The sequence below is a fragment of the Malus sylvestris genome, chromosome 15 (genome assembly GCF_916048215.2).
Source record: "Malus sylvestris chromosome 15, drMalSylv7.2, whole genome shotgun sequence".
NCBI classification, from domain to species: Eukaryota; Viridiplantae; Streptophyta; class Magnoliopsida; order Rosales; family Rosaceae; genus Malus; species Malus sylvestris.
In genome coordinates, this window is record NC_062274.1 from 3,487,974 (window position 1) to 3,504,632 (window position 16,659).

Consider the following 16,659-nt stretch of genomic DNA (forward strand, 5'->3'; position numbering starts at 1 on the left):
TTTTGGGGTTACGCATTGACCACATAGTTGAAGGATTAATTATGAACTCACGATCGATGTGGGGTTTGGATTAAGAATCATACATTAATGAGCTAGAAGGCAAATTCAAATTGATTCGAAAGAGAGAGGTCAGGCAATTATTGGTACTTTCTTAACGGTTTAATTAAGGGATCGAATAATTGTAGTATGATCACATAATAATTCATGCATGTATAATACAGTCTATCATCCAGGCCTATAGACTTACTACAACATAGGCTGAGGCGCCTGTTACTGCTCTTATTATACGCAGTAAGTACGCCCTTGATTAAAATGCTATGATAGTGAAGGACGTTGTGGCATTTATTATAGCTTCAAAGCTTGGTGTGAAGTTAGGATTTGTTATTGGTTTTGGTTTTACGCACTCAATAGTTGCGGGATGTGAACGTTGCCTACGAATACTCAACATCTCGCAACAATCCCACGATTATTCTCTAATTCAAGAACTTATCTTCAATTTGGAATTGGAGCATACAACTTAGGATGCAAAGAATATATAAGTACAACCTTCTTGCATTTTTAATTTTCTTAGCACAAGCCTGAAGCAAAATCCTAAGCAACTCCTTAATCTCCTTTATTCAGTACTGTAATACACATAATTTCGATAATGCCATTAGGCAATACATATTTGTTAGAGTAAATTGTAGCTATGGTCCCTTAACTTTAACTCAATTGGAGCAATGGTTCTTCAACTAAAAATCAATTACTATTGGTCCTTCAACTCATCAAAACATGCAGCTATGATCCCTCAACTAAAAATTCATTACATTTGGTCCCTCAACTTTAATTCAACTGGAGAAATGGTCCATTAACTTTAACCCAATTGTAGCAATGGTCCTTCCAACATAACTCGTTTTGACAAAAATTTTGATGTATAGTTGACGAAAATGATCATAATTACACACTTTGATGAGTTGAGGGACCCTAATTATATAAATGGTTATTCCAACATAACTTATTTTGACAAAATTTTGAAGAAATTGATGAAAAGGACTATAGCTACACATTTTGATAAGTTGAGGGACCAATGGTAATGGATTTTTAATTGAGGGACCATTGCTCCAATTTGATTAAAGTTCAAGGACCATTGCTACAATTTACTCTATTTGTTATTTACTCCATAAGCCATTATTCCTCAGCTATCAGTGATTAAGCAGCCATCTAAGATCCATCACCAGAATCCATAGCCATATTCTCCTTCAAGTATCACTTCATAACTCATGACATCACACATCCCAAACCCAAACTGTTAAAATGCATGAAATAAACATGTTGGAATAATGGTGTTGGATGACTAGTGAAATTAGGCTAGTCAACTTTCTTGTTCAAAGTTAGGCAAGTTAGGTTAGTCAAGCAAGATAGGTAAGTTAGACAAAATTAGGCTTATGATCTTTTTCTTCCCTATATATATGTTTCATCTTATAATTGTTTCATTAAGCAAATATACATCAAAATTCAATATGGTATCAGAGCTGTGATCTGGGAAAAACCACAAAACACAGCTCTAAAGCAGCCACGAGGTCAACCATTCTAGGCATGGCCTCTCATTCAAAATGGGAAAATCCCAACCACCCGCTCTATCTCCACCACTCGGATCAACCTGGTGCAATCCTCGTACCACAACCATTGGTGGAAGACAACTACAACACATGGGTTCAATCCATGAGTATGGCCTTAACGGTCAAGAAAAACTTGGTTTTGTTGATGGAACGACCAACAAACCAAGTGAGGATAATTTTGAGGAGCTACAACAATGGAATCGCTGCAACAACTTGGTCAAGACATGGCTACTAGGCTCCATGTCAAAGGAGATTTCAGGGAGTGTCATCAACTACAAGGATGCTCGACAAATGTGGACCGATCTGCAGAAGAGGTTCTCACATGTGAATATAGTTCAGCTGTTCCATGTTGAGAACGAGATCCATGATTGCGTCCAAAGCAATATGAGTGTAAGTTCTTACTTCACTAAACTTAAAAGTTTATGGGATGAACGTGATACTTTGTGTTCTGTTCCAGCATGCAGTTGTGGAACAAAGAATGAGATGAACTCATATGTTGAAACTCAGAAAACCATGAAGTTCCTTATGGGACTGAACGAATCGTATGCTACGGTTCGAAGCAATACTCTTCTTCTCGAACCACTGCCTACGGTGACCAAGGCATATGCGTTGGTCATTCGACATGAACGCCAGGCAGAGGTTTCCAATGGGAAAAGCACACAACTAGAAACTGCTGTCTTTGCAGTGAAGAATCTGTCGCGAGAACCTACACCTGAAGACAAGGAGATGCGATGTGGAAAGTGCAATAAAACCAATCACATCACCAAAAATTGTCGTGCACATCTCAAGTGCACTTTTTGCGGATGGAAAGGCCACACCTTCGATTTCTGTCAAAAACGGAAAGCAGCCACAGAGACCGAATCCAATCGTCTCTTTTCTTCAAAGGGGAATCAAGTTTCACAAAGTAACAAGCAAGAGACAGTGCCTAATTTCCCGTTCTCTCAGGAGGACTGCAAGCAAATCCTTCAGATGTTGAACAAGAACAAATCATCATTTGCCAATCAAGTCAGTAATCTTCCTAGTCATGAAGAACTTTCAGGTAAAGCCTTCTCTTTTTCATGTAAAGGAACCAAAAGTATTTGGATCCTGGACAGTGGTGCCACGGATCACATAGTTTGCAGTCCTAGTCTCCTTACACACTCACGAGCTGTTGAAAATCATACAGTTGAACTGCCAAATGGTTCCGTTGTCAAAGTCACTCACATTGGACAAGTTGTTTTCTCTCATAATCTTATCCTTGAAAATGTCCTATGTGTGCCGTTCTTTAGGTTGAATTTAATATCTATCAGTAAACTAGCCTATGATTCCTTATATGTCACCATTTTCTTCACCCAATTTTGTGTCATTCAGGACCTTCGCTCGGGGAAGATGATTGGGACAGGAACTGAAAGGGATGGACTTTACTACCTCGACCCATCAAAGAAAGGAACATGCAACAATATTCAAACCGTCTCACCAAAGCTTTGGCACCAACGCCTAGGACACCCATCTCATAAAGTCACTTCGTTATTACCTTTATTTAACAATAAGGCTTGTGATTTGGAAAAATGTTTAATTTGCCCATTGGCCAAACAAACAAGATCACCCTTTCCTTTGAGCTCTATTTCTACCAAATCATGTTTTGAATTATTGCATATTGATATTTGGGGTGGTTATCAAGTTGCTTCTATTTCAGGTGCCAAGTATTTCCTTACCATCGTAGATGACTACACTAGAAGCACTTGGGTTTATTTGATGAAACATAAATCTGACACAAAAGACATTTTGGTCGGATTCATTCAAATGATTGAGACTCAATTCAATACCAGAGTTCAAATCATACGAAGTGACAATGGCCCTGAGTTTAAGCTTGAGCAATTTTATGCTCTCAAAGGCATCATACATCAATCTAGTTGTGTCAACACACCACAACAAAATGGTGTTGCCGAACGTAAACACCGGCATTTGCTCAATGTTGCTCGGGCTTTGCTCTTTCAAGCTTGTTTGCCAAAACGTTTTTGGGGGGGATGCAATCTTAACCTCAGCCTACCTCATCAATAGAACACCCACTCCACTTCTCCAAGGTAAAACACCTTACGAAAAACTGTTTCACAAAGCACCTAACTACACACGCCCAAAGGCCCTCTAAATTCAACCCCCGTGCAATCCAATGCATTTTTCTTGGGTATCCTTATGGTCAAAAGGGTTATAAATTGTTTGATATAAAACACAATAAGACTTTTGTTTCTAGGGATGTTGTTTTTTTTGAAGATCATTTTCCATTGCAAAATCATACCACTTCCGCTGCCCCGTCTCCATCAAACATTACACCCTCACCCATCACGTTTGACTTGACCTCTCCCATTGAGTCGCACTCAAGCCTTGCACCCGAAGAAATAAACATCACATTTCCCACACTTGCCGACATCACACCACTCTCATCTCCTTTACCTACTACAACTCCACCACCAGATACCTTATCAACACCTTCACATACCCTACACTCTTCACCACCTCCAACCACTCCATCACCAGACCAACCACCTCCACTCCGTCGTAGCACTCGACCGACCAAAACTTCCACATTTTTGCAGGACTTTCATGTTGAGGTGGCCCTCCCTTCCCGTGTTGCTCCCACATCTTCCACAAGCATGGTCCAGTCATCAGGTACATCTCACCCCATATCTCGTTATTTATCTTATGACCATGTATCCCCCACTCACCAAACCTTTCTCACCACCCTCACCATTATTAAAGAACCCACCAGTTTTTCGCAAGCTGTTCAGGATCCAAAATGGCGTGACGCCATGCAAAAAGAGATTGTTGCCCTTCATGACAATCGCACTTGGACTCTTGTGCCCTTACCACCTCACAAACATCCCATCGGTTGCAAATGGATCTATAAGGTGAAGCTTAAACCTGACGGCAGTGTTGAACGCTACAAAGCTCTTCTCGTTGCTAAAGGCTATAGTCAAATTGAGGGGCTTGATTATCGGGAAACTTTTGCTCCAGTTGCCAAGCTCACCACCGTCCGCGTCCTCCTGAGTATTGCCTCCATACGAGGCTGGCATCTTCATCAACTTGATGTGAACAACGCCTTTTTGCATGGTGACTTATACGAGGAGGTTTATATGTCCCTGCCTCCTGGGTTCGGACGAAAGGGGGAGACACGAGTATGCAAATTACATAAATCCATTTATGGTTTAAAAAAGGCCTCGAGACAATGGTTTATCAAGCTGTCTAGTGCTCTCAAGACTGCTGGTTTTCATCAATCATGGTCAGATTACTCATTATTCGTCTGAAACCGTCAAGGCAGTTTTATGGCATTACTTGTGTATGTTGATGACGTGATACTTGCAGGTAACAATTTGAGAGAAATTGAAGAGACTAAACTCTTCCTTTCCCAACATTTTAAACTAAAGGATTTGGGAAAACTCAAATACTTTTTGGGGATAGAAGTTGCAAGATCTAAACAAGGGATTGCCTTGTGCCAACGCAAATATGCGTTGGAGATACTAGAAGATGCTGGGTTCCTTGGTGCGAAGCCCTCACGATTACCAATGGAACCAAACCTGTCCCTTACACAAACTGATGGGACGCTCCTACATGATCCTTCTTCATACAGGCGACTCGTAGGGAGGCTGATTTACTTAACCATCACGCGGCCTGACTTGACTTATGTGGTTAATATGTTGAGCCAATTCATGGACAAGCCACGACAACCACACCTTGAAGCGGTGCATAAGGTTCTCAGGTACATCAAACAATCTCCTGGACAGGGAATTCTTTTGCCTTCTACAGGTTCACTACAATTACAAGCCTTTTGTGATGCTGATTGGGCTCGGTGTAAAGACACTAGAAGGTCAATAACCGGTTATTGTATCTTCCTTGGACAAGCACCGATATCTTGGAAAACGAAGAAACAAAGCACAATATCTCGTTCTAGTGCAGAGGCAGAATACCGTTCTATGGCTACTACTTGTTGTGAAGTTATATGGCTAAGAAACATTTTGAAGGACTTGCAAGTAAATCATGCACAACCAGTCACAATGTTTTGTGATAATCAAGCTGCCATGCACATTGCTTCGAACTCAGTGTTTCATGAACGAACGAAGCATATAGAGATAGACTGTCACCTAGTACGTGAGAAGATTCAAATGGGAATGGTGCAAACAGCTTACATACGGACCTCGAATCAACCTGCAGACTTGTTCACCAAACCACTAAGCTCGGCACAATTTGAGGTCTTAATTAGCAAGTTGGGTGTCATCGACATTCACACTCCAACTTGAGGGGGAGTGTTAAAATGCATGAAATAAACATGTTGGAATAATGGTGTTGGATGACTAGTGAAATTAGGCTAGTCAACTTTTTTGTTCAAAGTTAGGCAAGTTAGGTTAGTCAAGCAAGATAGGTAAGTTAGGCAAAATTAGGCTTATGATCTTTTTCTTCCCTATATATATGTTTCATCTTGTAATTGTTTCATTAAGCAAATATACATCAAAATTCAATACAAACGCATTGCTCGGCTTTGCAAAGTCAGTATCCAGAAACTCAGAGAGGCTCATCTCCCTAAAATCTTCCACCAATATTTTCCCAGATTCTGGAATAACCATCTTCCCTTGATTCAGATTCTTCTGCTATGATGTCAACTAAATTGCCAAGCATGAAGGACCCCTATGCAAAATTATTATTGCAACTGGTGCCATTTGTTAGTTTTTCTTCAACTTTTGATTGTTGTATATTGTGTCTGAAAACTCAGTGGAGGTGGAGGGTCTACATGATAATTTATCTTCCTGTTGTGGTGTCTTACATAAATTGTTATTCCAGTAATTCTTGATGTCATTGTTTGTTCGTCCTGGAATTCTCCCAGCTATTGGAGACCATCTACACCAATCACAAAATTTAACCGTAAGTAAATTAGTAATCAAATTCAACACAAATTAAAGAAGAAGAAAAAGGAAATTGGTCGAAATGATCATTCGAAATGATCATTTATCAAATTCCAATTCACGAAATTGTTAGTTTTGTATGTCGATATTTAATTAATTTTGGTCAATTAAACAATTGGGATTTAATTTTTGATATTTTAACGTATTTCAAAAAAAAAAAAAAAAAATAAAAAAAATATATATATATATATATATATATATATATATATATGAGTTGAAGCAAATAGGACAATACAAGATCTGTTGCCTAAGAGTTTGTGGAGTCTGATGATGAGATCTTCTTCATCTTTTGTAAAGTCGCCTCGCTTGTTTGGTCTCAGATAATTTAGCCACCGCAGCCCTGCATCATGTTTCCGATTTCAACAAAGAACGCATGAGTTCAAATCTCACGTATGATAATGGTTGATAAAACATAAAAATGAAAAACGTCGTCGACCATGATATTCACCTGCTTGTTTAGGAACATTGCTCCATTTTCTTTCACTGTGTGCTTGGATGTAATCTGCAAGCATTTTGTCTTCAAGAGCAGTCCATGGTCTTCTCTTCACTCCTTCCTTGGAACAACAAGGATTTCTTCCCATAACTGGAAAGCTAGCTACTGCTGCTGCATCTACTTACACCCTCCTGTCTCTATCTCTCCACAAGAGTTTGTGCTTTGGCTTTGGGTTTTTGCAACTCTTTTAGTCTTTAGCGACAATCACGGATTTGTTTCCTATTGTGTGGGGGCAGCTGCGTTGTGTTGTGTTCATTCTTAGGCAGAGACCACCTTGTTCATTATTTTTCAAGATTCAGCATAATTTTATATATAAATAATTGGAAACTTAGTCAGTTTCATCATGTACACTTACACTGATTGGTGGAGAGGATCTAAATTAAAGCTCATAATGATCCACCTGTCTGTTGGAATCACATATTCTAATCATAGTAATTAATTACCAATACCTGCTTTGAGGAAAATTTCTGTGTAACAGTACATATATTGTGTTACTCATTTACGTGTTTTATTATGGGTGAATGACAGAATAGATAGTGTATGAATTTGACGGTTTAATATATATCCTAATGGATAAGGTGTTGGTTTTCGTCAATGCATCTCGGATTCGAAATTTTCCCCTTTCTTAAATTATCGCAATAGTTTCGACTTTTGAACCTTCTCCCTCTTTTTAATAATACTATTTAAAAATATATATATTTCATGAGTTACGTATAGTATGAATAAGTGTTATAGCAATAAAAAATGAATAACAACGTGACTGTATTGCGATTATAATGAAAAATATTTTTCTACCTAGCATTACTGAAAAATGTATATACAGTGGTTCAGGTTGCATGTACTGTAAAGAACCAAAGAGATCTTACTCTAACAATTATTGACTATAGTATATAGAGAGTAAGTGGGGGTTTTGTTTAGGGAAAAGAATCATCGCCGGATTCTTTTTTTGAGGATCGGGGATTGTGTAATCATATCCGTTCATCATATATTTATATTTAATTTTAAATTTTAAATTTTAAATAATTTCTTACCGCAGGATGTACGATGAATATACATGATTACACGATTTCTGGGATCTCCAAGAAAAGGATCCGGCGACGATCATTTCCCTTGTTTAGTATTACATTTGAATTTTAGGTAATATAATAATTAACCATGCGTCATGTGATCATAGATACTAGTTAGCACACTGGTCATGTTGGGTTTATATTTATATTGTCTTTAAAGTTTAAGACAAGTCTTCAAATTCTGCCACAGTCAAGATTCAACCACCATTCCTATTTCCGAATATTATTTAGTCCTGGGCCTTTTTCAATCTAACTTTCCCAGTACCGTCTTATTAGAAATTTGAAAGTTTGTTGCCCCTTAACTCTTACATCTTTATTTAATATTTGCCTTTATTTTTCTCTCGTGTGAACCACAAGAAGGAAAAGGCCAATAGTATGAATATTAGGTACCAATTATTATTTATTAGTGCAAGTACAACGTCAAAATCAAATATATCCCCTTTGCCTCTTTTTAATTTTCAACCGCGGATCATCATCATCATCAATTAAGTAACGTGTATGAATTTGGTTTTTCATCAATGGAACGTAGATGCCGGCTAAATAATTAAAATAAGCTATATTTTTTGTATCAAGAAGTTTACGTTTGCTTTGTTTGATACAATTCTATTGGACATAGAAGTTGGGTTAAGCCAACCACTTAGTTTAACGTCGAACTTGCAATTCATATGAATGAAAGATAAAACCTCACATTTACAAATAATAAAAATACTACTCGATTTTTCTACTAGTGACATGAATTTATAGATGTTTAATGAACGGGAACTATACCCATAAGATAAATGGAGTCAAATTTATTGATCACATTAATAATTACATTTCCCATTTCTTCTACTGCATTTAGATCTCTTAAACAGGCCATGAGCCCACTCCAACAACACCGATATTGTCCCCACTTGGCCACCTACTAAATCCGTCAGGTGTGGGGTTTTAATACAAAAGGTCTCGGTGTTAGTTAGAGTGAGGCAATTCTATTTAAAGGACTTGATTCTCAAGCCTTCTGGCCGATGTGGGACAGAGGAATTCTAACACTCCCCCACATGTGAGACCCCATTTTATGGGTCACACGTGAAGTTCCACACATCGGCAACCACATGGAGCCAAGTCAGGGCTCATCCGTTCGCACATGGCCAATGGGGACCCATCCATTCACGTGGCATCTCTTGGCCTACGTGGAGCCAAGTCGGGGCTCACCCATTTGCGTGGGGTCAAAGGAGACCCACCCGTTCACGTGGCAGTACGGGCTCGTCCCCTGGCTTTGATACCACCTTAAATTTTAGGTAAACAGGTCATGGGTCCACTCCAACAACACCGATACTGTCCCCACTTGGCCATCTGCTCAATCCGTCAGGTATGGGGTTTTAATACAAAATGCCTCATTGTTAGTTAGAGTGGGGTAATTCTATATAAATGGCTTGTTCTTAAGCCTTATGGCCGATGTGGGACAGAGGAATTCTAACACTCCCCCGCACGTGATATCCCATTTTATGGGTCACACGTGAAGTTCCACATATCAGCAACCACGTGGAGCCAAGCCGGGGCTCACCCGTTCGCATAGGGCCAATGGGGACCCACCTATTCACGGGGCATCTCTTGGCCTACGTGGAGCCAAGTTGGGGCTCACCCATTGGCACCTGGTCAAAGAGGACCCACCCGTTCACGTGGATGTACGGGCCCATCCCCTGGCTCTGATACCATCTTAAATTTCAAGTAGACGGGCCATGAGCCTACTCCAACAACACTGATACTGTCGCCACTTGACCACTTGCTCAATCCGTCAGGTGCAGGGTTTTAATACAAAAGGCCTCAGTGTTAGTTAGAGTGAGGTAATTCTATATAAATGACTTGTTCTCAAGCCTTCTGGCCGATGTGGGACAAATGAATTCTAACAAGTTCATCGCAGTACGTCCATAATTGTTTACTATGCTCCGCTACCAATCTGCATTGTTTTTGCAATATGATCGATCGATCGATCGATTCGATCCCATTCACAATAACAGAACGAGCTGCAGTTGTCAATTGGCACTTACCAAGTATCAAATATAGGTTGTTTCATGTTTGCAGGCTTGCAGCTAATACACATGAAATAAAAAGATGGATGTAATTTTGATATTTTATACGCATATGCCATACGTTATTGTCTCACCATGCAAGAACCTTAAAATCACTTGCAAGTTGCAAGGGGTTCAACTGTACGTAAGAGCAAGTCCACAGTTGGTGGTTACTCGGGGGACAGGCTCCAGGAAAGGGCCCAAAGGCCGGTGGGAGGAAGTCCAGCGTTGGCTAGCGAGGGAACCTGAGCAGGCTCGAGCGCCAGGCCGTTGGATTCGTGCCAGCCTGAATGCCTGAGGTGGATCTGACGTCAGACGCCTTTTTTTAATATTTTTTTCTATCAGGTTCTGCAGGTGCGTCCAGTACGATGGTGAGGCGGGTGAGGGCGTGAGGTGGGTGGGATGGGGAGTACGGAGGTGCATCCAGGACGGCGGGCGGGATGAGGAGTACGGAGGTGGAGGTGAGGGCAGTGAGGCGGGTGAGGGCGTGAGGCGGGCGGGATGGGGAGTACGGAGGTGGGGGTGAAGGAAGAGGCGGTGAGGGTTTGGGGGATGGTGGTGCTGATGAGGTGAGGGTGAATGCGAGGGTGAAGAAGGTGAAGAAGAAGAGGAGCCACGGTGAAGAGAAGAGAAAGAGAGAGAGAGAGAGAGAGAGAGAGAGAGAGAGAGAGAGAGAGAGAGAGAGAGAGAGAGAGAGAGAGAAATAAATAAAATAATAATATTTTATGGATTGGGTGAGAAAAAAATATTAATATTTTATTACCAATTGCCAGGGGGAGGGTTCCAAAGGTGGAGATGCAAATGGCAATTACTGTTTATTACGGGCAATTACTGTTCACTAGGTGGATTGGATAGTGGATTGCCAGGGGGAGGGCTCCAAGGGTGGAGTTGCTCTAATTAATATTATTGGTGAATTATTTGGTTTTTATCATCAAGTACTAACTTTTATTGATGATGGAGAAATTTTTAAGTGTGGCATTCAAACCGTTGCATGCAATCTAAATATTAGTAATTGTTCTTGTTCATACCAGATTTTAAGAAGATAGTTTGATTCAATTCAATTTCTCACAATCTTTCCAAGGATCGATGTGATGAAGTACTTAAACAAGGCATAATTGGTGAAACCTCTTAATATATGGGCCATTGCATGAAAAGGGTGTGGGGGTTGATACATATTCATAGAATCATATTAAAGTTATTTTACTTTATTGTAAACTATGTTGTAAAAGATGGGTAAATTAATTAAGGTTCTAAACGAAAAGTTATAAAGGATTAGGATTAAAATTTCGAGCCAAAAAAAAAAAAAATCACATGGACAAAGGCTAGAGCTGCGCATGTGAAGATATCAAAAGTTGGTCCTAAAACATTAGCAGTGTGGCGCCATTTGCCTAGCTCCATTATATTCGCCTACTTCTCAGCTACAAATTGCTAGCATGGTAAGCATCGATCTCATCCAGTTCTAAGAACCCATTCTTCTATTTGGCAACTTGTTGTTAGATTAATCCACCAAAATAACACAACAGTAATTAATTAAAATAAACATGTGTTACTAAAGAAAGTGTCCTACTGCTAACTCCAAGGGTAGGTTTAGTGGAAGACGAACAAAAGTTTAAAACCTCAAAAAATTAGGTTTGGAACTTTCATAGATGTATTTTTTGGGTCACTGGATCGGATTTGGAGTACTGTTTGATTCAGAGTTTAAAAATAAGATGCCGCATCATATGGTACCAAAGCTACATGGAAGAGAAAAATTAATCTGTTATCAATGTGTTGCGATTCCTCCTACATTCAAAAACAAGTTTCGTACTACTAAAAGCTACAGGTTTACCTCTTGTACAACCGATCATGCACTTGCCACTTGATTATTTACAGTTTTATTTATTTATTTATTTTTTTATACACTGATATATTTAAACTAAGGGTAGAAGAGTTGGGGTAGAGTGGGCAGCGAGCGGGTCGGCTTCTATTCTACCTTTGCCGATCTAAGGATATCGGGTTGGTAATTATGGAACCGGTGCCGACCAGGAAAATGGGTTGGTAATAGTGGATCGGTTGAGCGGGTTTGCCGGGTTTATCTGGTTGATACTGGGAGTAACGATGTAAGGGAATACTGGGATTCGTAGCTAGTAGTTGACGTCGGGAGGGTGAGTGGCTTGGAGCAGGCGAGAAAGGGCCTTAAGGTTTCAGCGGCGGTGGCAAATTGATCGAGATAGAAAAGAAGAAGAATATGAAAAGGAGCGTAACTATTTACGTGTAGTGATCTCAACGTTTCATTGGCCTTATATAAATGGCACAATCAAAACAGGACAAGTGTAAAGAAAAAGTGAATTAATTTATTAAGCATGCATGCGGATGCGGGTTGGATTTCAACGGATTAAGAGTAATGTTATTCTTATCCCTTATATATACCACAATTTCGTATTATCTTATGTAACAATTAAGGTGGATAATCTACATCAATTAAAAAGAATCTAGTGGCAATTAAGGTGAATAATTATATATATTAAAAAATAACTATGAGCTTGTTTGGATGTCATTTTAAAATGACTGACAATATTTTTGGTGAAAATGTTTTTAGAACCAATTTTTAGTAAAAATACAAGTAAATTATGGAAAAGCACTTAAAGTGCTTCTTGGAAGAAGTACATAACCGGTGCTTCTTGCAGAAAGCACTTTAAGTGCTTTTGGAACTAAAAAATATTTTCTCTAAAAATGTTCTCAGTCATTTTAAAAGCACATCTAAACGAATTTTATGTTTTTCATTGATTAAAAAGATTAAGAAAACAATTAAACTCTAATTTTTTAAGTGTACTAGTTGTATCTTCCTTACACCGGCAGACTGCCATAGATTCAACCGCCACTCTAGCGTTGCCCCTTCAAATTTTGAATCTTTTCCAATATGATCTTGAGATCTATTAACGCTATAATATCGAGTTATACCCCAACGTATCAACAAAGATTGGATAATTAATCTTTTAAAAAAGAATGGTATGATCTGAAGAAAAAAAAAATCACAACTTAATTTTAAAATAATTTAGAAGCAAGATTATTGACGCTTTGAAGCGGTCGGAGTTGAAGAAGAAAGAACAAACTCTCACCAGAGTGCGTAAGTATGATTGTTTTTTAATATTTATATTTGTTTGATCTTAATGATGTATAATGTTTTAATGTAACCTACATCTTGGTATACCTCAACGGATATACATGCATCTGTTTATTAAATGCACATATTTTACATATTGAATAATGTATTTTTATTGTATGAATTTTATAAACACACAGTTTATTTTTAATCTTCATTTAAAAATCATTCTTACGAAATATCATATGAATCAGAGATCGTTTATGCATCAAAATCTTTTAAACAAATCAACGTTGTGAGTACAAAGTAACATATTTAAGATGACTTGGATAATTTAACGATCTCCAATTCGAATGAGAATTAAGAAATTGAATCGTTCAATTATAGAATTCATACTGTGAAAATAAGTTATTCACAATGCATTTCCCAATGAGGATGCAAGTATTATTATTTCTCAACTAGTATTCATTTATGTATTCACTACTACGAAACCATTTATTAGTGTCGTTACGAAAACCAACAAAAATTGTATATTCCCATTGGATATTAAGCAAAATCCGATAGAAAATTGATGTAATGAAGGATAAAAAAAGCGACATAATTGTCAGCATTAGGAAAAGGATTTTATGTCGGTTAAGCTCTAAAACCACTAGGAAATAGTGTCGGATATAATCAATGAATGTCGTTTATAACCGCCATGAGTTTCCACCTAACACCAGGAAGTTAATTATATTGTCAAATAATTCAATTATCCCGTCGTTCTTAACTGACAGAAACATTTAAAAAAATAAAATCTATTATAAACAACTAGTTTCCGTCGTCCGCAAGAGAAAAATATTCATAATTAAAAAAAACAAAAATGTCGGTTTTTTCTTTTCTTTTCTTTTTTAAACGAATGAATAAAATAAACAAAGTTCTTAACAAACATAATATGCATTCAAATATATAAATTAACATACAATAATGTCTTCTGAATCCGCCATAATACATGAAGTAGACATTAAATGTATAAATTAATATACAATAATGTCTTCTGAATTCACCATAATACATAATGTAGACACACAAAAAAAGATCGTAGTAGGCAATGTGTCATACATATCCGTAAGGACAACCAACAAACTATTCAATAGAACCCGAGCCTAAATGTGCTCCAAATCCTTCTACCGATCCTCCTTGTGCTGCAAATCCTTATGTTGATCCTCCATGAGCTCCAAAATACCTCATCACATCCCCATAAAAACTCCCCCTATATTCATAAAGAAAAATAATGTTCCCCTATATTCATAAAAACATACATGTTAGTAAAAATCTGCAAGTAAAAAAACGAAAAATATATACTTTAATTCTTTCCCACAAAACTTCCTTATCTTTTTCCCGAATCAAGCGCCAATCCCTCTTCAAAGGAAGATTTATTGGATCCCTATCAACAACTATGAATTTTGAAAATTCAGCAGCATTTGAACTAACACATTTCGCCGTCAAAGCAAATGAACAAGGTTGTCTCTCTTTCCACTTTAGAATTGTAGCTCCGCAGATTCTATGTTGAGGTTCCTTATTAATTAAAAACAAACATTTGTCATGTATTTCTAAAACGACAAAGGAAAAACAAACAATTGTCAATATTCAATTTATGCATAATACAATTAATTTAAAATGCACTGATTTCAGTTTGTTCCTGGAAGATGGCCTTCAATTTGTTCCTCCACAGATATAGAGGAGAAAGGAAGGAAGGAGAAAGAGAAGAAATGAAGGAGAAAATAAGAAATGAAGAACGACCCACGAAGTAAAAGTGCAAAGTAGAATTCTTTTAGCTAGGGGAATAAATATTGTCAGTCGTAACCGACAAGATGAATAAAAACCACTAGCGCTTTTATATTTATGTCAGAGTAGTGTCGGTTATAGCCGAGAACATCAACAAAAAACCAGCAGGGTAATAACTATTGTTGGTTGTGGAGCCAAAAATAATCACAAGGCGACACATGAATTTTTGGTAAAAATGACAAAGTTACCTCTGAGACACATCGGTTGTCCTATGCGCGAGCAGTGGAAATCATTCTTTAATCAAACCAAGAGTGTCCAAAAAAGGTAACCAATTCCAAATTATCTCATCCATCATCATCTTAGGTAATTACTTCATAACCTACAAATTATTCCATATAAATGGAGATTAATTCCTAATTAATCCATTAATCACCAATTAAATCACCCATTTTCACACAAAAAACCTCTAAGGGTCGGCCACCTCCATTCCCTATATTTTCTAAAAAAGAAGGTCCACACTCTTGCAAAACTCCCAAAAACTCTTCAAATACTTTTCTCTCTAAATTCTAACTTTGGCATCAGAGGTTCTTCAGCCAAAGCCCCCCCTCATTCATCGTGGGCGCGTGAGGCTTGGCCTTGACTTAAGGTGTTAATTGTTTTGTAGGTACAATTTTGTCCAAGAAGAAGAAGGTGGAAATTTGCATCCACATCGGTTATAACCGACAATATGAATAAAAACCGCTGGTGCTTTATTATGTATGTCAGAGTAGTGTTGGTTACATCCGACAACATCAACCAAAAACCGCTAGAACATTTCTCTCCATTGAATTTAGTCCGCCATTAATCTTTTTTGAATCAAAGTGACAGGAAATTTCCTGCCCAAAATTTTGCCCTCGTGTATTTTGGTTTGGTTTTTTGTTTTTTTGTTTTTTTTACCAATATAACATTTTAAAATTTTACCATACAAACTAAAATATTTTAAATGTAAAGCATGCGATAAAGAAATAAAAAGGTAATTTTACAATAATAAAATAAATCACGTATGTTAGATTTAACTGACATTACATTTACTATAACTGACATAATACTAAAATAATTAAATAGTTAAATTCTGTCGGTTATAACCGCCATTTAGGGATGGCAATTTAACCCGTTAAATCTGATCCCCGCAATTAAGTAACTGATCTGAATGGTTCGGTTTCGGGCATAAAATTTCAGGTATTTTACGGTTATGGGTAACCTAAATTTTTCGATTTTGGGTTCGGTTATGGTTATTGGGGTATCCGTCTCAAACCCATACCCAAAACTGAACCATTTCATCTATGAATACAAAAATATAAATATTTATTATATGAAAATGGGTTGTTAATAGTCATGCATTATTAAATATGAAATTAATTATTTACTTTTATATCATTAATAATAGAAATTAAATGCTTATAATTTCAAGAGTGTAAATGTTTTCTTAGTAATATAAATGTTTAATATTACTTATTAGATGCATTGTATCAATTGTATTAATAATAGCAATTTATTTAATATCGTGTTTTTAATATTCTTCATTCAGTTAATAATATAAATAAATATATAAATATCATAATGGGAAAAACCGTTCCCGATCAAAAATCCGTCACCCAACGGGTTCGATTATAGGGAAAACTCATTCGAGGATTCTA

At 37.5% G+C, this 16,659-nt stretch overlaps 1 protein-coding gene and 1 long non-coding RNA gene across 2 annotated transcripts; one reads left to right on the forward strand and one right to left on the reverse strand.

Annotated features, from left to right (window-relative positions):
* The first annotated feature begins 1,937 nt into the window (after positions 1–1,937).
* On the forward strand, positions 1,938–3,294 carry LOC126601876 (uncharacterized). Its single transcript, XM_050268645.1, has 3 exons — positions 1,938–1,988; positions 2,056–2,637; positions 2,949–3,294. The coding sequence occupies exons 2-3, from the start codon at positions 2,082–2,084 to the stop codon at positions 2,984–2,986; spliced, it is 594 nt and encodes a 197-aa protein (XP_050124602.1). The 5' UTR covers positions 1,938–1,988; positions 2,056–2,081; the 3' UTR covers positions 2,987–3,294.
* A 2,712-nt stretch (positions 3,295–6,006) lies between these two features.
* LOC126601878 (uncharacterized) lies at positions 6,007–7,253 on the reverse strand. The gene is made up of 3 exons (XR_007615848.1): positions 6,978–7,253; positions 6,765–6,869; positions 6,007–6,464 (listed from the first exon to the last, which is right to left on the reverse strand). It is a non-coding gene; the product is annotated as an uncharacterized LOC126601878 (long non-coding RNA).
* Positions 7,254–16,659: the final 9,406 nt, after the last annotated feature.